Source organism: Hydra vulgaris, chromosome 02 (assembly GCF_038396675.1).
Source record: "Hydra vulgaris chromosome 02, alternate assembly HydraT2T_AEP".
NCBI classification, from domain to species: Eukaryota; Metazoa; Cnidaria; class Hydrozoa; order Anthoathecata; family Hydridae; genus Hydra; species Hydra vulgaris.
Genome location: NC_088921.1, coordinates 58,920,615 through 58,944,490, shown reverse-complemented (window position 1 = coordinate 58,944,490; position 23,876 = coordinate 58,920,615). Strand labels below are relative to the sequence as shown.

Below are 23,876 nucleotides of genomic sequence, written 5' to 3'. Positions count from 1 at the left end.
CCATTTGTATTTCATTATCTGCATTTTAGAAATAAATATTTAAAATTTATTATATATAAGAATGAATTAGCTGTTGATGTCACAGAATTCGCAAAGTTTTGTTTTGTTACTCCCGATTATGGCCAGCTGGCACAAACACGTCTTTTAGACGTCTTTTTAGCATTTAAAATGTTAACACCTTTTATATGTCTAAATTCAGATAAATGTAAGACATCTAATAGCAGTTATCTTTTAGACGGCTTGAGACAGTACTATTCGTCGTCTCAAAGATAACTACTACTAGATGTCTTATAGATGACTACTATTAGATGTCTGATTTTAGACGTCTAAAAGGTGTTAACATTTTAGATTCTAAAAATATGTGTTAGTTCTGGTTTGGGTGGTCATTACTCATCAATTAGAAGTTTTATAACTTTTTCAAAAAAAGAAGCATGGTTTGCTAAGTATATATTAAAGACATTAGTACCTTGTTATGTCTATTATTTAAAAAATATGCGTAAAAATGGGGTCAAAAAAAAACAAGATGGATCAACATGGAATTTATTTTAATGGAAAAAAAAAAGCAGAACAGGCTTGAATCAAAAAATTAAAAGTCAAAAATGCTAAAATTTTTAAATTATTAAAAGTATCTGCAAGGCAATTCATACAAAGCCGGATTATTTTAATCTCTTAATTCATTATATTTTAAAAAAACTTTGTAATATTCACAATCCATATGCAGATATTTGTTTGAAAGATTGTAACCGATCTGCTATTTTTTCTTGTAGTGATAAGTAGCAAACTTTTCTGCAACGAGCAGTTCTGCATTGCATATTTTAAAGATGAAAAAAAAAAGGAATAAAATTACTAACTGAAACTCCCGCGTAGTAAAAATTTGCATACACCTGTTTCTCTGCATCCGTTGAGATTGGCATTACACAATGTTCCACTTCAAGCAATTTTTCTAAAGTAAATCTGAAAGCAGTGTTACTACATAACGAAAGTATACTTACTCCAAAGTTGAGATTAAATAAATCCTTAATTCCTGGACAAAAACTATGAGTTGTTGATCTATTTTGAGCAGCCCGCAGTGGGACAAAACCCAGTTTTTTGTGCCAAAATTATTTTCGTAGTTGTTTTTTTAATTAGAGTAGCTATATTTATATACAAAATGCATACATAAAGTAATAAACATGTAATTATATAATATATAAAAAAAAAAAAAATAAACAAATTAAATTTTGGTGAGAAATACAAAATATTTTTAATGGACAAGACAACTTTTATCAGTGTAAACATCAAAATATTACTTTTCAATGCATGTATTTGTCATAAAATAAGTTTTTTAGATTTATATTTACAGAACTTATATATTACAACAGTAATGAAAGTTTTTGTAGGTTTTCTTCAACTGAGTTTTTGTAGGTTTTCTTCAACTCAATTTTTCATCAACTGACCATTAACCGAAGACCAATGTTTTGTTATAACTTTTTTTATTGAAAAAATTAGCAAAATATTTATGATGCATGGCTATTAACATACATTTAGCATGAGATTTACATAGTCAAATGTTTGGAGGATATTAGAGGATAGTTTATCTGATACCTAATAGTAAAGGTTAGTAGCAAAAAAATATCGAAAACTGTCTGTTTTCAATGCATAAAAACTAATGATTACACTTAGATTAAACTGTTTTTAAAAGTCTGAGCGAAAAAAATATTGTTAATTAAAATAATATATTTTAAAATGAAAGTCAATAAAGTTAATTTGAAACAATAGTAGCGTAAGAAAGTTGATAAATAAAAAATGCAAATTAGCGTTTTGGAACACATGTCAAATTCACGTGTAAATAACCGCATAAAATAACGCTAAAATTATTATTTAATGTTTTTTTAACTAGACATTTCCTCTAATGAACATGTCTTCACCATTATGACAAATTTTCACGGTGCAATGCTGACATTGATTTTTTGGTATTTTGGAACACTCTGTCCCACTGTGCAGTCGTAGCGCAGTTGACAGCGCCTTTGCCTCAGAAACTAGAGATTCGTGATTCAACGCCACTTCTGGGCAAGTTTTATAACATCGGTAAGGAGGCGTGAACTTCCTTTCAAATGCTCTTCCGCGGTGTTCTGTGATAAGACGTAAGGACTTCTTAGGGCATTAAAATTAAAAAAAAAAAATTGTAAAGCTATGCAAAGTACTACTTTTTTAATTGCATACCATATTAGGCCTTTTCAAAAACTATCCGTTATTGATCATTTTGTGAAGCTATGCAAATAACTACTTTTTAATATGGGTACCATATTAGGCCTATTCATAAGTAATTTAAATTGAATTCCAATGGAAAGTTAATTTTTGTATCTAAAAGATAAATTTCCAAAAACAAGTAATGCAAAGAAAAAAATGAGTATTTTTGTTGGTCTTCAACTCGGGAAATTAATTAAAGAACAGATAATCAAAGCATGATTAAGTAAAATCAAAAAGTTAGTGCGGAAATCTTTTAAGAACTTTGTCGCAAATATTTTTGGTAACCATAAAAGTAAGCGCTATAGAGAGTTGGTTTGCAAGCTCTTGTTGGCTTATTATCCATTTGGTTGCAATATTTCATTTAAGATTTGTTTAACAGGCTCACACTTGAATTATTTTTTCTGATATATTTTGAGTTGTGATTGATGAACACGGAAATTAGTTATATCAGTACATTCCTATGATGGAAAAACGTTGCCAGGGCAAATGAAAACCAAATATGTTAGCATTAATGCTTGAAAATCATAAACTGACAGTTGGTATCAATATTTTCACAATGCCAACGTTTTCTTAAATCATGCTTTTATAAAATTCGGAAACACAGGTAGACAAAAAAGTTGTTAATATTTTATGTTAAGAATCACTTGTTGACGCTTTTTATTTGCGCAAGTTTGCATTAACATATAATACTTAGTTATAAAATAAAGAGACTTTGAGATTATTAATTAAAAAGGACAGATAAAATCAAGAAAAGAGGATAAAGTGTTTGAAGTTTTTTTGAACGCATTCACAATGCATACTAGGCTCTTGTTCAATTTACAGATACACTGATTGAAAAAAGAATGTTGCCATACTTTTGAGTTTTATCAAATATACATTAAGTTTTCTATTACACATACTTCTGGTAGAGTATTATGTATTAGTCTACTTTCTGTGAAAAAGTTGATAATGGAAGAATGTAAACTTTTATCTAAAGAGTTAAAAACAAATTTAACTTCCTACGTAAAGGTTGGAATTTTAAGTTTTTTTATAGACTCTGATGTGCCTCAATTAAAATAAAATTGTTTAGTATTCTAATGGATTGAGGTTATAAAATATAAATAAAATGGTTTATTATTCTAATGTATTGATATTTTTAAAAGTATTTTTATTAGCTTAATGATGAATTCTTGAAAAGACATTGTTAGCGCGAGTTAATTTCTTACGAAATTTATTAACATTAAAATTTTCCGAACTATTGTAGTTATTCAATACACCAAGATATTCAATAACCTTCAAAGGATATAGCCATTTGTTATTCATTTTAATTTTAATATTGTTTAATTTTTTTTTCCTATCAGTTTAAAAACTTTTTATTTTAGTTTTTTTGGTATTAAGAAAAATTAGATTAGCATTTAAGGTGGTAGGGATGTAAATAGACTACTTTCTAAAATTCGTCATTGCAACATTTTTTAGTTTAATAAAGCTGTTAAATACATTAAGAGAAATAGTTTCCATAAAAAGTATTTTGTATTTTTTAAACAGAAAATCCATAATGGCGGAAAATGTGTTAATTTTGAGCTTGCAACTGACGTTTTTGAAACATATGTTTCAAAAACGTCAGTTGCAAGCTCAAAATTAACACATTTTCCGCCATTATGGATTTTCTGTTTAAAAGATATCATATGATATCTTGATATAACAAAAAAAAAAAAAAAATGAAAATCCTTTTGCACATATCTATATTGTTATATTATACTCCAGATGACCCTCAGGATTTGAATAAATCATTTTACCTAAAGAGTATTTAAAGTTTTTGTTAAAGTACTACTTTTTTTCAACAAATGTAGATACAAATTTGCACCTAAACTGAATTTTTTTATAAGATATTAAGAGTTTTATGCAAAATCCAAGGGTCATCCGTAATATTAGATCATATTAAACACAAATTCAAGGTTTCAAGTCAAATGCTCAATTCTCGAGTTATCATGTTATGAGTTATAGCAAGTATGCAAAAAATTAAAAACAGAGAAAAATGCAAAACAAAACGAAAATGTTCAAGTAATAAGTTATCTCCTCAGTAAGAACCAGTTTGATATGAACTGACTCTTTTTCACTCATTTTTATTGAAAAAATCTTTTTTTTTTCTGATTCGCATTTCTTTTCTACGCTTTTTCTCTGCATTCGTGAACTTTTTATTCTTTCGCTTAATAAGTGAATTATCTAACTTTGTTTCCACAGCTATTGAAATTTTCCCTTTTAAGCCAAAGTGTTCTTAAACCTTCAGTATTCCTTTCCACCCATTATTAAAATGAATAATAGGTAAATGTAAACTCATTTCTATTGTTTCCCGACTAACAAATACAGTTCTTGGTAAATTTTTGTAAATAATACTAAGTATATAATTTTCAACAGTACTGTTACAACTTATTTATCTGTCTGAACTATGATTATGACTTCAAAATATTTAGGCCGCTAAAGACATATAGCAGATACACCTTAGTAAATGTTCAGAGTAAAATAATGCATATATTATAAGAGGAAAATAAAGAATAAGCTTCTGTTCATGATAACTAGGGACGTTGGGCTCTGATGCAACCTAAGAGTGTTTTAAGGTGTAAATATGGATCAAGAAATATTTTTTATTGTTTCCAATGTTAGTTGCATGAAAATAGACACATCAAAGGGTGAAATTCCACATAAAAAAGAAATTCGGAATTTTTTTTTTCGATCATCTATTTGCATCCCTACCACCTTAACCAATCAACAACGAACAATGAAGTTTAAAGGTGCAAATTTACATTCGTACATAGGAAATTATATGATTTGTGTTATGCAAGAGGTTTGTATAATCCAAAAATAATAAAAAACTGACAAGAAATGAACAGAGTTGTTTAAATTATTAATGAATATTGAAAGAAAAAAAAAAGAACTTTGAGGAACACCACTCATATCAGATTTATTACTTGAGTTAAAGTCAATAAAACTTGGAAATCGTTTTTGATATAAAAGATAAGATCGAAACCAGTCATTTGTTACTTAAAATGAAAGTACTTATAATTGGTTGAAAATAAAATTATCTGATTTATGATTGGTTGAAAATAAAATTATATGATTTTGGTTGAATATAAAAATCTTTTAAATTGGTTGAAAATAAAGTCTGTTGAAGATAAAAACGCCTTATCATAATGAATAATAAAGAATTATATAATTGGTGTCTATGCTTGAGTGATAAATCTTTGAAAATGGCGCGCCCGAATTTCAGAAGCCGATTCTCCAATTTGTTTTCAGTAACTGAAAATAATTTGAGTTTGTACAACAAAATTAAAATTGTTGTAGATAAATTTAAATCGTTAAAAAAAAACAATAAAAGAAGAGATATACAGTATCGGACAAAACGAGTGCAACTAAATAATGCTAATTTAGTTTCTATATATAAAAGTGCTGCATTTTTTCAATTTAGAGAAATAATTATGTAACTGTTTAGAGACAAAGTTCTTCAAGTTTTATTCATCACAAAGTTCATTATTTGTACACGAAAATTAATAAATTAATCAAAAGTATTGAAAAAAGTTGATTTCCTTCTGGACAAAACAAGTGCAACTCGACAATATGTTGACCAAGCTGTGTTTCGCTATCAATATTTTGTGGCGAATCCTTTGTTGTTGATCACAGCCTTGCATCTTCGAGGCATAAATTCGATAAGCAGATCAATGAAACTTTGTGGAATTGCTGCCCAGACCTTTTGGATTTGTTCAAACAGTTGATCCTTATAACGAACACCTTTACGATTAATTCTGCGGTTGACGACCTCCCACAGGTTCTCGATAGGGTTGAGATCCGGAGATTGAGGCGGCCAATCCATCACCGATAGGTGGTTGTCTTGAAACCACTGCTTGACTACATTTGCAGTGTGTTTCGGATCTTTGTCTTGCTGAAAAACCCATTTTATTGGCATATTCCATTCAGCATGAGGTAACATAACATCTTTCAGGATATTTTTATACATGAAACGGTCCATTATTCCATCGTTTCGATGTATTGGACCTAGACCGTTAGCAGAAAAACACCCGCAGACCATTACATTGCCTCCACCATGCTTCACGGTCTTATGGCAGTAACGTAAATCGAGGCGTTTTCCGGCCGGTCGACGTACACGGCAAATGCCATCGCTCCCAATGATGTTGAACTTCGATTCATTACTGAACAGGACAGTTCGCCATTTCTGCACATTCCAGTCAATATGAGATGCAGCAAACAGTCTTTTCTTCTGGTTTTTTAGTGAAATCAGCGGTTTCTTTGCAGGGCGTCGAGAAAACAATCCGGCTTCAACAGCACGTCGTCTGATTGTTCGGTCCGATACAGGCAACTCTAATTGCTTTTGTATCTCGACTGATGATATCCAGGGATGCTTCTTGACGGATCTGACGATCATAGAATCCTCTCTAGAAGTGGTGGAACGCGATCTTCCACCTTTGTTATCTGCTGCCAACTTCCCCGTAGAACGATATTTGGAACATAGTCTTGATACGATCCATTTTTTCACGCGATTTTTATCACAAATACTTTTTTGGGACATTCCACTTACGTAATCGCCAATAATTTTCTTTCTTAGTTTCAATCCAAGACTGTCGGGAGCCATTTTTGCACTTGAAGTCATAAAAATAAATAATCACGCTTCTCAAGGCTTACCGTGTTACATTTACCTTGTGATGATACAATAATGCTCTGTGGAACACAACGTCTTGGTTGGATGTGGACTGTATTGATGTAATGGAACACTTGTTGTATTTCACTTCTTGTATTGATGTTCTTCGATAAAACACTTTGATAAAACTCACTTCGATAAACTATCTTGATAATACTGACTGATTGACTTCCATATACTGACTGAATTACATGTCGATTTACATGTCTCTTATATAGTAAAATGAACCTGTGTGAACCTGTTCTGGAAGATTCTAGATGCTTCTTTTCGATGCTTCTGGAAGCTTCTAGTTGCGTCTGGATGCTTCTGAATGTTTCTGGATATTTCTGGATGCTTCCAGATGCTTCTTCTGGAAACTTCTGGAAGCTTCTGCATGCTTCTGGAAACTTCTGGATACTTCGTTTAATTATTAAAAAACTTCCGTGACGATGAGACGGACCAGACTTAAGAAAATGAAACAAACCAAAAAAGTTGCACTCGTTTTGTCCGCTGCAAAATGGCACTTGTCAACGAAATTCTGCCTGTGTATTGTCACCTGTCAGCTGATTGCTCATGTTATGGCATGCTATGACTCCAGACTCCTGAACTGTTTGCTGTGATAGTATAGTTCGTTTTTAAGACATGTAAAATTTGGAACACTTTTTAGCATTGTTTGATGTTGGTTGCAAATGTTTTGTCCAATACTGTATATAAGCTGATGCTCTTTAAACCGCCTATTTCGGAAACTAGTTGTGAATTATGCATATCAAGTGAAAAAAATAAAAGGAAGGGTAAAAAAAGAAAATTGAACCAGCAAACCTCGAAAAACTGTTTTAAAAAATTGAAACTTGCTTCATCTGGTTGTATAATTATACAACCAGATAAAGCAAGTTTCAATTTTATTTATATAAATAAGTTCAAATCTGCTAATGTTCGTATTAGTAATATGAAAAAAATTTTTACATCTAACGACCCTAGAAGGACATATAACCTATTACATGCAAGTAATAAAGCAAAGATTCATCAATAAAAAAAGAAACAAAATAAGGAAATATAAGAATTAAAAATTTTTTATAATAAAGTCATTAAAAGTCATAATAAAAGAGTTAAACTTTTATTAGTTAAGCTTGAAAAAAGTGACAATAAAGTTGCACTCCTTCATGAGAAAAAAAGAATTACATGCAAAAAATTGTATTATGTAAACAAGAAGTTTAGCATGGTAGTTAATAAACATGAAAATTTGTTTTCTAACAGTTAAAATAATCCTGAAAAGAATACTGACTCGCCCAACACTTGAGTATTAAGCAAAGAAAATAAAGATTTTAATTTAAGTTCTCTTCTCCATGATCGCAGAATAATAACATTTCAAAACGGAAGGTATTCTAATGATATAAGAGAAGTTATTATGGAGTTAGTTTCTTTGAATGTCAGCATGAACAAAGTTAATGAAGTTATCACAATTGTTTTAAATAAACTAGAAAAGATAGATATAGAGAAGCTTCCCTCAATTGGTACAAAATCTTGATTTATGACTGAGGCTCTAGAACTTGCTCAACTTCAAGTTGCAGAAGAAATGATAAACACTGTAGAAATTAAATCGGGCAATTGTCTTCACAGTGACGGTACCACTAAACATCATAGGCATTTTCAAAATTTCCAAGTTACTACCACAAATGGAAGTTTATCTTTTGTATTATGTGAAATGGCAGTGATGCATATTGTACTATTAATGCGTTAACCAAAACATTAGATGAAATATGTGACATTTTAGAAAGTAGCAGCAAGGAAAACGATTTTTCTAACCTTGTATGTTCTTTTAAAACTACCGTGTCTGATCTTGGGCCAGTTATTCCACTGTTTAATTTAAAGCTTAAAGATATGAGGAAAAAGTTACTGCCTAAAGTTATAAAGAACTGGGAAGGTTTAAAAAAAGGCGAGCAAGCAGATTTCATTGAAATGTCTAATTTTTTTTGTAAATTGCATTTATTATCTAACTTTGCAACAGAAACTGATAAAACAATTAACTCATTCGAAAAGTTAGTTTTAAGTACTAGTTATGAAAATATTTTTGAATTTAATACTGCTGAATCAGGTGCCACTAGATTAATAAGAACTGCATGTAAAGCTTTTCATGTAAGGGGAAGTGATGAAGCTGGAGTTGCTGGGTATTTTAATGCATTTCTTGCTGGTAAAGGACAAAGTAAGTGTATGCTTGCACCCTTTGTTGGTAACAGATTTAATATATTATATTATAATGCTGCAGCTTTGTATTTTCATTCAAAAGATATTTGAGAGTTTCTTCAAAATTGGCCAGATCAAAATATTCTTTTACTTGCAGTTAAAGAAGATATTAGCAACAAATTATATATAGCAGAAGTGCGGGCTCTTGCAATAGTTGATAAAATAATTACAGGTCCACTTTGGCAGATAATTGAATCACAAAAGAGTATTCTTGATATGAATCCATTTTTGTTAACTCTGAAAATGAAACTTTCAGATTTGTGTAAAAATGCATCATCGATTATGATCTTGAAAACACCTATATTCAGTCCAAGTGATGTTAATATTCATAAAGATATTTTGTATGATAAATTATTTGAAGAGACTAATGACACTGATTTAAATATTTTAACACAGCAGACACTAGAAGTAATTTGTCATTCTTTGTTAGTTGTTCTGGAAAGACAATCTGCTGATCAACTTCCTGGAGGTAAATATTGGCATCCTTCTGATAAAATAAGTAATGCTCCAGGGAATGTTCCAACAACAAACAAAGCGTCAGAAAGTGACTTTGCGGTATTGGAACTTTTAATTCGTACAAAGCCAAATGCCAAAATACAAACTATACAAGCTTATACTATGTGGTATAAAAACAAAACACTAGACTGGTTGGATAAAGACTTTAGATGAGCGTGACTCATTGCTAAAAAAAACCTTCAACAAACTTTATTAAAATGATTAAAAGAAAAAGATTATTAAAAAGATAAATACAAACAACGTCATTTAGGATTAAAGTTTGAAATGAGTGAAAGGTTGTCTGAAAAGCATAACGCTAAAAAAACAGTTGAAGATAAAGCCTTCTTAAAAAAAGCTAAATTGGTTAATGAGTTGTTAAAATTGAGGACGAAGGTGTGGTTGACCTCAAAAGAAGCAGATGATGATAATGTTTTGTTAGTTGACACATTCAAACGCAAAAAAATATTAAGAGCACATTTGGATTTTTATAGGTATGTTATGGAAGTTAAATGTGAACCTAAATATTTTTACAAAACTAAAATGCATGGTAGTAAGCGAATAGACTTAACAAAATATGAGTTATTCAGTAATTTACAATCAGTTATTAGAACAAGGACTTTTCCAAAGCCCATTGACAGAAGAGTTATTCTTATTGAAAGAAAAGAACGAGATATTTTGATTGCAAAACAGAAAGAAGAATTAGGTGAAAAATTAAAGAATGCAAGACTGTCTCAATTAGCGAATCAACAAAAAACAAACATCTTGGCTGTCATTCTAAATGATGTTAATTATCTTGTTAGGAAATTTATTCAACATAAAATAATGAAAATCGACACTAAAAAACACTTTTGGTGTACAGGTGAAGTTCTTCGAGTAAACAAGTCAACTCCTAACTTAAAAAAAACTTTGTTTGATGTGGTCTATGAGACTTAGGAAAATCAAGTATGGACTTTTCCATTGCTTGTTGACCTTGAAAAAGGAAAGGTTATAGTTTTGTAAAAAGCCTATTTTACAATTTATTTGAAATAATTACTAGTTATATATATTATTAGTGATATTTTATTAGAAATATATTACATATGTTATAAATTATATAATATTATTATAAATTAGTCCTATATATTAATCTATAATATCTATAACGTTTATAGTTGTTATAACGTATCGTATATAGTTATTATATATCATTAGTAATATTATATTATAAATATATAATAAGTTATATTATTATAAATTAGTCTTATATATTAATCTATATTATTTATATTGTTTAAATATATATATATGCATATATATATCTATATATACATATATATATATATATTTAGATATACATTTATATCATATATGTATAGATATATTTTGCTTATATTGATCTATAATATTTATAATATCGTATCTATAATATTTAAGAAAATTTAAAATTGGGCAACCTTGTGCTTTATTTTTTCACAATTTAATGTTGTAATAGAGTTATGACTATATTAATGTGTATTGTGTCTATGACTATATTAATGTATATTTTTCTCTTATATATATTTTTTCTGTATATATATTTTTTCAAAAGATTAGTTGTGAACTGAAAGTTGTTTTATTTGCATATTGTTTAATGATAACAGATAGATTATTGCCTAAAGTCGTTGCGTAAAATTTTTACCCAGTAATGATGGTAAAAAAAAGTGGTAAAAAAAACAAAAATAAAAAAACGCATTTTTTTGTCTAAAAAAATGTCAAATTAGGTAGTATAAAAATGCAAATTTCTTGACAACCAGAAAATTTCTTGACAACCAGAAAATTTCTTGACAACCAGAAGTGCTACAAAATTGGTTAAACCCATTTTTAAACAAGATTAACATTTTGAATGCAATAAAATTAAAATTAACATTTTAGCTTATTTATATTACGAGATCATAAAATGGACTGAAGTACCTACTTTACACAATACTTAATAAAAAGCTGTATACACATTGTTTTTATATTTACTACGATGAATACAGACTCAATACGAAAAATCATTTTTTAAGAGTAAAATAGGTCGGTCAATGATGCGCTCATCGCATTTGAGTGCGGCGAGATCTCAATTCAGCTTTTGGAAGCCTTTACTTTCATCAGAAATTTATGGAGTAATTATAGAGTTACAAGTATTTTTTTCAAACTACGTTTTCCCTTAACATAAGCCTAACTTAAAAAAGAACTCCAGAAATAGCAGGATCATCTCTTGCAGAAAACAAAGAATAAATACACTCCGTAGTATTCATTACCGGAGAATCTGCTTCAGCACCAGCCAGAAAACTACGTTTAAACTCATGTATTATAAAAATTATTAAAAGTATAGATAATTATTATGTTTTTATCTTACACATAATATTGATTTTAAATAAAAAAAATTGCATATTTTTTGTTTTGCATCGTATTACGTCGTCAGAAAACTTTTAAACTTCACTTTGAACTAATTTTTTTTCTCGCTCTTTAAATTACTCTTATATCACGTCTTTATGATATTACACATTATTATGATATTACACATAATTATGATATTACACATTATTATGATATTACACATTATTATGATATTACACATTATTATGATATTACACATAAAATTTCTTAATAACCACCCATTTGTCTACAACTTATCTGTTCTTTAAATTAGGTAGAAAGATTGGTAAAATATTGTGGTAGAGGTTGGTAAAGGATATAGTAGCAAATTTTTGCAATGTAATGTCCACCACCAATGGGTTTACAAATTACAGCATAGAACAATGAGGTAAAAAAAAAAGAACAGTGCTTTTATAAAAGCTTTTTTTGAAACAATGTCTAAGGTAGCTCAAAAACGTATCGACAATAGTTCTACAAGATACACCACTTGCAACAATAAAAATGTAATAAAAAAAGTTCTAACTTATCTATTGTACTTTCAAAGTTTCGGCAGCGTTGCGGACACGTTGTGGGTACACTTCATTGAATAGAATCACAGCTTTAATTTCTAATTAAGCCAAATTTTAAAGTCTTGTAGACAATAAGGGAATAGCAAAAGTAAAATGAATAACAACGTTATGAACAGTCTTCAAAACTATTATGGAATACCCAAAAATAAAGGTTATCTTTAAGGTATAAAAAAAATCTATCGCTGAACTGATCTATAATTGATCCAATTTTTGTGTAGTTTAATTGGGCAATGTTTAGACGGCAAAACATTAAATAATAATTGTTACATAATTCAGTGTAAATGCCCCAAAAAATGTCTATGTTAGTAAAACTTTTATTGATATTTCAGTTGCACAATTTGTTTTGTCATTCAATGATAGAGGAGTTAAAAATTTTTCATTTCTAAAAAATAGACAATTACGATTTGTAATTTCATTAATAATTGTGCAGGGCTGCCTTTACTTTTACTTTTAATATTTGGAATCTGCCAGTACCCTAAAAAATTTTAATTGCATTTTTTACCTCTTGATAATCAATAGTTAGAAACAATTTCTGTTTTATCGATATGAGTGCTTAAAAAATAGGGCTGCATTTTATGGAATTTCAACGCAAATGTCTTGTCAGCTAAAAAATATGTAAGGAAATAATAATTAGTTGTATAATAATTAATTAGAAAAGTTTAATTGAGGATTGTCAAAAATGTACTCAACTTTGTTGTTGTTGTAGAAACCAATGTCGTATTGACGCCTATCATCCACAAATATTTACATTGTATGTTGCTTAAATTATAACATTAAATTTTTTTTTTTAATTTGAATATATTGAACCACTTGCGAACTGAATAGTTTCATGGTAACTATCTATTGCCCCATGACAATGAAAAAAAGTTCCAAAGTTTGTAAAATTTTGAAGATATTTGGAAGCATCGTTGTTGAGAAGATGGACTAAGAAATTTCCTTTTTTACAACAGATATTTTAAATTAAACGGTTTATTTCTTTGATAATTTTTTCTACAAACGTTAAATTCATTCAAAAACTTATGCTATACATAACTTTTTTTTTTTCAGTTGATGCAACTGCAAAAGAAGAGAAGATTTAGATATGAAAAGAGCAGTCCAGGATGACAATAGCTTAAAAGTTTGTAGACTCCTGCAAAAAGTTTCAAAAACATATTTGCTGTCAATTATTTTTAAGTCTTTCACATAGCCTTTTCGGCGAATATTCCACAAAAATTCCATTATCCACTTATGATGTTTTCTACAATAGTTTGCTACATTTGATTTTTTTTTTTCATTCAATCAACTTTTTTTTCATTTAATTTAGCATATTCCTTAATATCAGCATTTCATTAATATCAGCAATATAGGTTTTCATTTTCTGCATGGAATATCGTATATCAAACAATTTTGAGCAGCCGTGGCGCTATGATTAGAGTTCTGTCTCAGAACCTAAAGGTTCCAGGTTCGACGGCGGCTCTAGCCCAATAAGCGACATTCGTAAGAAAGGAGGCGTGAACTTCTAGTTAAATGCTCTCCCGCGGTGCTCTGTGATAAGACCGTTAGGACTTCTGGGAGCACCTAAATAACCTACAAAAAAATTAACCGTAAGGACTTCTGGGAGCACCTAAATAACCTAAAAAAAAAAATGATAAAAAAAAAATTAAAGTTTAAACTTACACGCATTATGATTTCGCCAATAATCTTATTATTTTATGGACTATATTTTATTTCTAAACTAACAAAATGGTGATTATAGACGCTATACACTGTTACAAAAAAAAAAAAATCACGCAGGGTTAAAAAGAAAAGATTCTTCATTCAGATTATTTTTGCGCTTTGGAGGAAATTTCCACGCGATAAACTTTGCTAAAAAATAGCTTAAAACTTTGAGCGGAATATTTCATTTACCGCGTGAAATTTTCAAACATTTTGTTTATAGACTTTAAATAATTATATAAATTTTCTAGCGGAATTGTGTTGATTAAAAACCACGAGTTTTTCAAATATTTTGTAACAGTAAATTAACTCAAACTTAACGTGGCTAAATTGTTTTTTTTCCTTTTTCATTAGGGCTATCCTTCTTTATAACTTGAACTTAATTAAATTTAAATGTTTGAATAAAACTTAAACTCTTTTTTTATTGATATTGTTCTACTTGTTTCAGTAAAAAATTAAATAAGTTATTTAATATGCCTTATGCAAGTCAGCCAAGAGTAAAAATTTTGGAATGGACCGATGATAATTTAAAATTTATATTGGAAAATACAGATTTATCTGTAGCAAATAGTCTTCGTAGGATATTTATTGCAGAAGTTCCAACAATTGCAATCGATTGGGTTCAAATTGAAAACAACACATCAGTGCTTCATGATGAATTCATTGCCCATAGAATTGGTTTAATCCCACTGACTAGTGATGAAAAAGTTGATAAGATGTGTTATTCTCGAGATTGCACTTGCAGTGAATTTTGTGATGAATGCTCTGTTAAATTTACACTTGATGTTAAGTGTACTGGTGAAACTACACGGCATGTAACAAGTCGAGATCTAATATCTGAGGATCCTAAAGTGATACCAGTAACATCTCGTATAAAGGATGATGATACAGGGTATGGTGAGACTGATGAGATTGTTATTGTTAAACTTCGAAAAGGTCAAGAGTTAAAACTACATGCGTTTGCTAAGAAAGGTTTCGGAAAAGAGCATGCTAAATGGAATCCAACAGCAGGTGTTTCATTTGAATATGATCCTGATAATGCATTGCGTCATACTACATTTGCAAGACCTGACCAATGGCCTAAAAGTGAATATTCTCAGCTTGATGAAGACCAATATGAAGCTCCTTATGATATACATGCTAAAGCAGATAAATTTTATTTTAATGTTGAAAGCTGTGGTTCACTTAAACCTGAAAACATTGTCATGACAGGAATAAGCGTTTTAAAGAAAAAGCTTAGTGAGTTGCAAACCCATCATAGTCATGAAATTGCTGCTGATGTTTTGGCTATTTGAAAACTTATTTTAAAAGTACATATTGATTTATGATATCTATTATGAAATAACTGATCTTAAATAGTTGTATTTTTCTTAATTAATATAATTAAGATCAGATCAATTTTAACATATTTGTGTTGTAATTCCGAACCCCAAAATCTATAAAGGTTGTTAAATAGAAAGTAATAGATAATTATATATCTAAGATATATAATTATCTATTATTTTCTATTTAACTTTCTTAGTGAATTATTTTGATAATATCAAAATAATTCATTATTTATTTTGTTTATTTTTTTTTTAATTAATGATTATACTACTTTCTCAAAATAACCTTATTCAACCAGTGTAGCAAATAGTTTTTATAAAGCTATCATTGTTGGTTTATTATACATTTTTGTATTGTTCATTTTCTATTAGTAAGCGACGGGGGCTATGGCCGGGGCCAGGTTTGATAACACATAGCCGCGACCGGGGATGAGTTTATGATCAGTGCTGCATTAATATTGATAGATCCTATAAAAATGTTAATTTTAATTACAATTTATGATATGAGTTATAATTAAAAACAATACTTTTATAGGATCTATCAATATAAATGCAACCCCAGTCATAAACCCGGCCGGGGCTGCATTAAAATTGATAGATCCTATAAAATATTGTTTTTAAATAAAATTCATATCAAAAATTTTAATTAGAAATAATATTTTTATAGGATCTATCAATATTAATGCAGCCCTGATCATAAACCTGGCCCTGGTCATGGCTATGTGTTATCAAACCTAGCCCTGGCCCTAGCCCCGGTTGCTTACTATTTTCTATAACAATAATTATCAGGATATTTTTTTTTATTCTTTATTGTTTATATTTGACTTATATTCACCTATTATTGAGCAGATGCAGGTTGAGATAAAACTGGAGAAAAGATAAACCAATGATGATATTGTTGAGTCTTTGCTTGTGTGTGATGATGTTAAATAATTATTTAAAAAAAGTATGCATAAGTGTAATAGCATTTTAATTGCTTTATATATATATATATATATATATATATATATATATATATATATATATATATATATATATATATATATGTATATATTGTTATATATATATATTGTTATATATATCAACTTGTTTCTCCGCGCAGCGGCCTTGTTCGTCAAGGTTCGTGTTTCGGAGTTAAAGAGTTGAGCGAGGGTTATAACCACAAGTAGCCTCCTCATCTGTAGTGGCCTTCTCGGCTTTGGGGAGGTGAATTATAAAAAAATATATATATTTCCTATCTTCATGGCTTAAGCTACCAAAAAATGGACTGGTCTAGTGGAGATTTAGATTTACTTATATTAATATATAACTATCGACATCCTAGTTCTATGGCTCTAGCTAAATATAAATATTAAAAAAAAAAATAGATTTCAATTTTTGGGAACAAATTTTAATTTGAAGCTGCACCTGTGGGACCAACTGAAAAACAAAGTATTAAACATAATATTTTATTTTTATTTTTTACTGCTTAATTTTTTTATCTTATTTATTTAGAGTAAATTATAAATTAGTTAAATCAAATGCTCATAGATATTAGCAATGAATTTTATTAAAACCAAATTAACAAAAGGTATTTTATTATATGATGAATGATAATGATTGTCTTTTTTAAATTAATATTAAAAGCTATATTTATGAAGAAATTTTGACTTTTCTCTAAAAAAAAAATATTTTTACTGATATCTTTTTTTCTAAAAACTTATATATTTATATTTAGTTGTACAACTTGGAAAAAATGCATTATATTCTACTGACACTCAAAAAGGTCTAATAAACAAAAATTTGTTGACCAAACTTCGTAAAGATACAGGCTATTCTTTTGTGAAATGCAATGAAGCTTTGACTCGATTTAACTATGACACTATAAAAGCAGAAGAATGGCTTCATGATCAAGCAAAAAAGGAGGGCTGGAACAAAGCTCAAAAATTAAGTAGTCGATCCACTGAACAAGGCTTGGTTGGTGTGTTAGCAGAAAAAAATTTTGTTGCTTTAGTTGATGTAGGTTATTCACTTTTTTTTTTCTTTTTTTTTTGCAGCTGTAAGAGTTTTATTTTTAAGTAAGTACATAATAACAAAAAATTGCTGCAGCTATTGTTTTTCTAGTTTTAAAGCTATTTTTAAACTAGTGAAACACCTGATAAAGGAGTAGTAAGTATTAATTGTATTGGAAATGTTTTTAGTTGTTTTAAAATTCCACGCGAAAGTTTTTTTGAAAAAAATGCATTAAAAAGTGGCCATAATAGAGCTTTAATTCATTGTATATATTCATCTAATATTTAAAAAACACAGAGAAAAGTAAAAAAGTCTAAGAAAAGAGTATTATATAAGAGTAGTATATATTAAAAAAAAACATACATATTTATCATATTAATTTATGATTTAAATAAAAAATTTTTTCTCACTTGCACCATGTTCTAAGTCTGATATTGTTACTATAACTAGATATACATTTAACTTTCAGGAATGATCCTCGCTATGCCACTGAGTATTACAGACGCCACTGCAATAAAATTATGCCATTGCAATTAAATTAATAGGCGTTAAAATTTTTCCAATTTATTTTTAATTTCAAATTTCAATTGCAAAATTGTTTGAATAAGAGAATTTTAGAAGGCTAATCTTCTAAAAACAACTTGCGTGTTTATAGAAAAAGTTTAATTTTGATATCTCTTTAAATAAAATGAAAATATAGATAAATAGTATCGCCTTTTTCATATTCTAATTGAGATTTCTTGTTATAACAATTTTTAGTTAGAAGCTTATGTTATGTGTAAACAACATTTTTATTTTTTTTATATTTGATTTTTTTTTTATTTGCTACTTTTTTATATACTACTTTTTGTTTGCAATGTGTTTTAACTTTTAAATACAACTATTAGTAGATTGTATTTTATAGTGTAAATGCATATACTTTTTTATGTTTATATTTGTATATAGTCTTTTTGTGTACCAAGTTTTTTTACATAGTAATTAGTTTTTGTACATAAATATTTACGTAAATATTTAAATATTTTAGTTTTGTACATAAATTATTACATACATATTATTTCATCGTTTGATAACAATATATTACTGAAAAATAATATTAACTGAAGACTTTTTGACCTTGAAAAAATTTTTATTTTTTTTAATTTTTTTTTTACTTGAAGTAGCTTCTTCAAAACAAATACAGCGCTTAATTATAAAAGTATTTATTTATAAAATATTAAAAGAATAAATTTAAAAAATACTTAAAAATAAAAATAACAGTATTTTGTGTTGAAGGTGCTATTTACTACATTATTTTTTTTAGTAAGTAGGGTCGGCATTCGGCAATGCCGACCTAACTGCCGACCTGAAAGTGTTTGAGGTCAGCAAAAAATTGCCAACCTTGTTTCTATGTTTTATGGTAAGACCTTTGTATCAAATAGTTTTTGAATAAGAGTAATAGTAAAGTAAAACTATGTGTGCTCATGTGTGTGTATATATATATATATATATATATATATATATATATATATATATATATATATATACAACAATAGTTGTGTGTTTAAATAAGCCCTGTGAAAATAGCCTGCTGTCAGGGGCTTCAGTACATACATTGAGAATATTTTATCTTGCTGCTACAAAGGGTTTAGCATAGTTGCAGCAATCTTTTTTTTCATTGTTTTTATTTTTATTTTTCTTGAAAAAGCTCTATGCTATAATATTATATATATATGTATATATATATATATATATATATATATATATATATATATATATATATATATATAGTTCTATAGTTTGTTGGCTTTAGGAAGAGCGGAAGGAAAAAAGTGATTCTTACGCCAACACATACGTCACTTTTAATTACTTTTGACTTTCGTCCAACATTTTCGTGTTGGACGAAAGTCAAAACCATTAATTTAATTACAAATTAATTGTTATATAAAAAAACCACAAAAACGCAAATTTAATTGACCGGAATGTTTTTAAAAACATTCTAAATGTTTTTAAAACATTCTGAATGTTTTTAACAATATAAACAATGTTTTTATTTTTTTTTTTTTTTTATAAAATGTTTTTATTTTTATTTTTTTTATTAAAATGTTTTTATTTTTATTTTTTTTACTGTAAATCATGCGCGGAGTGTTGCTACATCGACTATCTTATAGCCTGACTCGGAAGGGAGTGCTGCTACATCGACTGACAAACAGCCTGACTCGCAAGGGAGTGCTGCTACATCGACTGACAAATAGCCTGACTCGCAAGGGAGTACTGCTACATCGACTGACAAATAGCCTGACCCGCAAGGGAGTGCTGCTACATCGACTGAGGGTTTGGTTGGGGCAGGTAGTCTATCATTTTTTAAAAAAAAAATTCCGGTCTTGCATTTTAATTTTTACTTTTTGTCAACAAAATATGGAAAAAACTTTCGGACAACATCTAAGGGTTCTATATATATATATATATATATATATATATATATATATATATATATATATATATATATATAGTTCTATAGTTTGTTGGCTTTAGGAAGAGCGGAAGGAAAAAAGTGATTCTTACGCCAACACATACGTCACTTTTAATTACTTTTGACTTTCGTCCAACATTTCCGTGTTGGACGAAAGTAAAAACCATTAATTTAATTACAAATTAATCGTTTTTTAAAAAAACCACAAAAACGCAAATTTAATTGACCAGAATGTTTTTAAAAACATTCTGAATGTTTTTATAACATTTTGAATGTTTTTAACAATATAAACAATGTTTTTATTTTTATTTTTTTTAATAAAATGTTTTTATTTTTATTTTTTTTAATAAAATGTTTTTATTTTTATTTTTTTTACTGTAAATCATGCGCGGAGTGTTGCTACATCGACTATCTTATAGCCTGACTCGCAAGGGAGTGCTGCTACATCGACTGACAAATAGCCTGACTCGCAAGAGAGTGCTGCTACATCGACTGACAAATAGCCTGACTCGCAAGGGAGTGCTGCTACATCGACTGACAAATAGCCTGACCCGCAAGGGAGTGCTGCTACATCGACTGAGGGTTTGGTTGGGGCAGGCAGTCAATCATTATTAAAAAAAAAAAATTCCGGTCTTGCATTTTAATTTTTACATTTTGTCAACAAAATATCGAAAAAACTTTCGTACAACATCTAAGGGTTCTATATATATATATATATATATATATATATATATATATATATATATATATATATATATATATATATATATATATATATATATATATATATATATATATATATATATATATTAATATAAATAAACCCTCAGGAGATGCAGCGGCACTTCCTTGTAGCAGCAGGCTGTAAGATAGTGGATGTAGCAGCAATCCCTTGTGGCAGCAGGCTATAAGATAGTCAATGTAACAACACTCCCTTGTAGCAGCAGGCTATAAGATAGTCGATGTAGCAGCACTTCTTTGTAGCAGCAGGCTATAAGATAGTTGATGTAGCAGCAGGCTATAAGATAGTCGATGTAGTAACACTCCACGCATGTTTTACAGTAAAAAAAATAAAAATAAAAACATTCTATTCTTTTAATTTGCATTTTTTGTGGTTCTTTAGAAAAACATTAAATTTAATTAGTTTCCTCAATTAAATTGATGCGTTTTGTTATAATCTAACCTTAATTTTGTCAGTTTAAAAAACATAGACAAATTACGAGCTATTTTTTTACCACAAACTGTATATTTAATGCCTTTACTAATAGGTATATATATATATATATATATATATATATATATATATATATATATATATATATATATATATATATATATATATATATATATATATATATATATATATTTATATATATTTATATATATATATATATATATATATATATATATCAAATTTCAAAAACTTGCACAAGTAAGAATTGGTATAAGTGCGCCTAATTATTTTGCAAATATTGACATAAGTGTGAATTTGCATAAGTGCGAAGCAGTTATAAAAACTGGCAAGATAAAATTGCAAATATTGCAAATTGGCATTTCGCCACATATGCCAATGTTTGCAAGTTTATTCAGCGCACTTGTTTTCTGAAAGTTTGTTTCTTAAAATTACCAGCATAACTTAGCTTTATTCCTTTTTTTAAAAACTCTTCTTGTTGATTCTATAATATATAAACTGTATTTATTTATCCATCTAATAATGTTATTAATATAAAAGTAAAAGAAAATATTCTCTTTTTTTAGATTGGTTGTGAAACCGATTTTGTTTCTAGGAATGAATTATTTCAAAATTTTGTTGCCGCTACAGCTCGGTTAACTTTGAAGTTGCGTAAAAATGTTGTTCTGCAAAATATGAACCGTTCTTCATTAGAAAGTCAAGTAGGCCATCTGAAAGAGGAAATTATAAAACATCATTTGCTAGGTTCGATTGAGGAGAACTCAAATTTAAAACTTGAAGAGCTAATGACTAATATGGTTGGAAAGATCGGTGAAAATATTGTACTTAGGCGTGCTATAGCTATGTCTACGTTTTCCTCTAACGTGATAGGTACAGCAGTTCACGGAAACGTTACTGGAGCAGTAAATGACTGCTTGATGGGGACCTATGCCGCTGTTGTGACGCTACGACCTAAAAGTAGCTGTGACGTAGAACGTGCTTCATTTTTTGCCAAAGGCATAGCCCAACATGTCATTGGAATGAATCCTAAATCAATCTCTTCTTGCAGTGGGATTAGTGAGGATGAATCCTTGCTAGGTCAAGACTTTTTATTAAATGATAAACTTACAGTCAGATCGCTGTTAGAAAAAGAAAACTTGGAAGTCATAGACTTTATGAGATATGCTTTAAATGATAATAAGTGATTTTTTTACAATATTTAGATCTGCTTTATATAGAAACGTGTCAATATGTTCAATTGATGGAAATATACATGTACTTCGTATTATTATTATTATTTGGATAGAAGTGATTTAAAGTTATACATTAGAAACAAACAAACAAATTTTACTATATTATTCGATTTGGCGTGACTTTATCTGCAAATTGTTAATTAAAAATAATAATGGTTGCTCCACTGACCGAATGGCCGATTCTGCGCGCGGTAGTATATTATTGTAATGTACAAAGATTAAAGGCAGTGTACAGTGGGCTATAATGTGCCAAAAGTCAAAGTTATTTTCATTCAATTTTTTTTCATAAAAATTACTATTCTATGGACCTAATATGAGTCACATAAAAACCTATGGATTGTTTATAGAAAAAACCGCCTTCAATAAAATATTTTAATTGTAATTCGCACCCTGAACAATAATAGATGATTAAGCGCTTTTTTCAAAAAAGTTATAGTGTGTTTTTTTTATATGCGCTGCCATTTAAAAGGTAAATTATATTATTACAAAGTTAAATTATTAAATAAATACATGTTTTCGCTATCTAAAAATCTTTGAAAGTATTTGAATCATTTTATAGCCAAATAAAGTTTGTTTAATGGTCTAAAAAATCATGTTTTTCCTGGTAATATTTTACTTTTTTTGGCTAAACTTTAAAGCTGATATTCACTGCCAAATACATATATAATGAGTTAAAAACTGTTTTTGGCTGCACAGACTAGCAGTTGTCGACTATATAACTAAAACATAAATGATTTTATACCGCAACAATTGTCAATTAAACAACTTTTTTTAATATTTTTAAAATTTTTTTAATTATAACAAAGTCCTGTATACATAGATTGCCAAGATATTCTTAGTAAGATATTTAGTCCGGTCAAAGTAGACATTTCAGTTTACAATAATTCGCATAGAGCTGAAAATTGAGACCTTGGGGACATTATTACAAATAAAATATCAAATAAAATATCAAAAGTCCCGATTATGCATCTGCAAAAAAAGTTATTCACGGTCAAAAGTTGAAAAAATGTTCATATTTTTCCGGTAAACGGTAAATTTTATAAAAAAAAAAAAAATTGATCAAAGGTTTTAGATGAAATTATCTACAAAAATTGTCCTTTTTTTCTAAGAATCACAATTCCTGAGATATTGCAAGTCTTAAAGTTGAAGAAGTCTTATTCAACATAATCTGCATATTATGTTTTATATATTGTATATTAGCATTGTTACTATATACTATTATATATATATACAGTATATTATATCTTTTTCGCTTTTTCCTTCTTCTTCATCTTCTTCTTCTTTTTCTAGCTGGAAATGTGAAAAAGATATATCAGCTGTCTCATCAATAATATCATCAAAATCTTCATTTGTTGAGATTGATTCAAAATTGGGGCAAGGCTTGCCTCGACAATTAATACATACCGGTGAAC

The 23,876-nt window shown here is 28.5% G+C and overlaps 2 protein-coding genes across 2 annotated transcripts; both read left to right on the top strand.

Moving 5' to 3' along the window:
* Window positions 1–14,698: 14,698 nt before the first annotated feature.
* On the top strand, window positions 14,699–15,678 carry LOC100200529 (DNA-directed RNA polymerase II subunit RPB3). The gene has a single exon (XM_065791530.1). The coding sequence runs from the start codon at window positions 14,748–14,750 to the stop codon at window positions 15,567–15,569; it is 822 nt and encodes a 273-aa protein (XP_065647602.1). The 5' UTR covers window positions 14,699–14,747; the 3' UTR covers window positions 15,570–15,678.
* A 1,342-nt stretch (window positions 15,679–17,020) lies between these two features.
* LOC105845177 (elongation factor Ts, mitochondrial) lies at window positions 17,021–22,499 on the top strand. Its single transcript, XM_065791529.1, has 3 exons — window positions 17,021–17,169; window positions 17,317–17,597; window positions 21,799–22,499. The coding sequence occupies exons 1-3, from the start codon at window positions 17,139–17,141 to the stop codon at window positions 22,414–22,416; spliced, it is 930 nt and encodes a 309-aa protein (XP_065647601.1). The 5' UTR covers window positions 17,021–17,138; the 3' UTR covers window positions 22,417–22,499.
* The last annotated feature ends 1,377 nt before the right edge of the window (window positions 22,500–23,876 follow it).

Bases quoted from the DNA above. Each gene is read 5' to 3' on its own strand.
- LOC105845177 (XM_065791529.1), top strand. From the start codon at position 17,139: ATGAATTTTATTAAAACCAAATTAACAAAAG. The intron at 17,170-17,316 runs GTATTTTATTAT...ATTTATATTTAG, and splicing joins TAAAACCAAATTAACAAAAG to TTGTACAACTTGGAAAAAAT. The intron at 17,598-21,798 runs GTAGGTTATTCA...CTCTTTTTTTAG, and splicing joins ATTTTGTTGCTTTAGTTGAT to ATTGGTTGTGAAACCGATTT.
- LOC100200529 (XM_065791530.1), top strand. From the start codon at position 14,748: ATGCCTTATGCAAGTCAGCCAAGAGTAAAAATTTTGGAATGGACCGAT.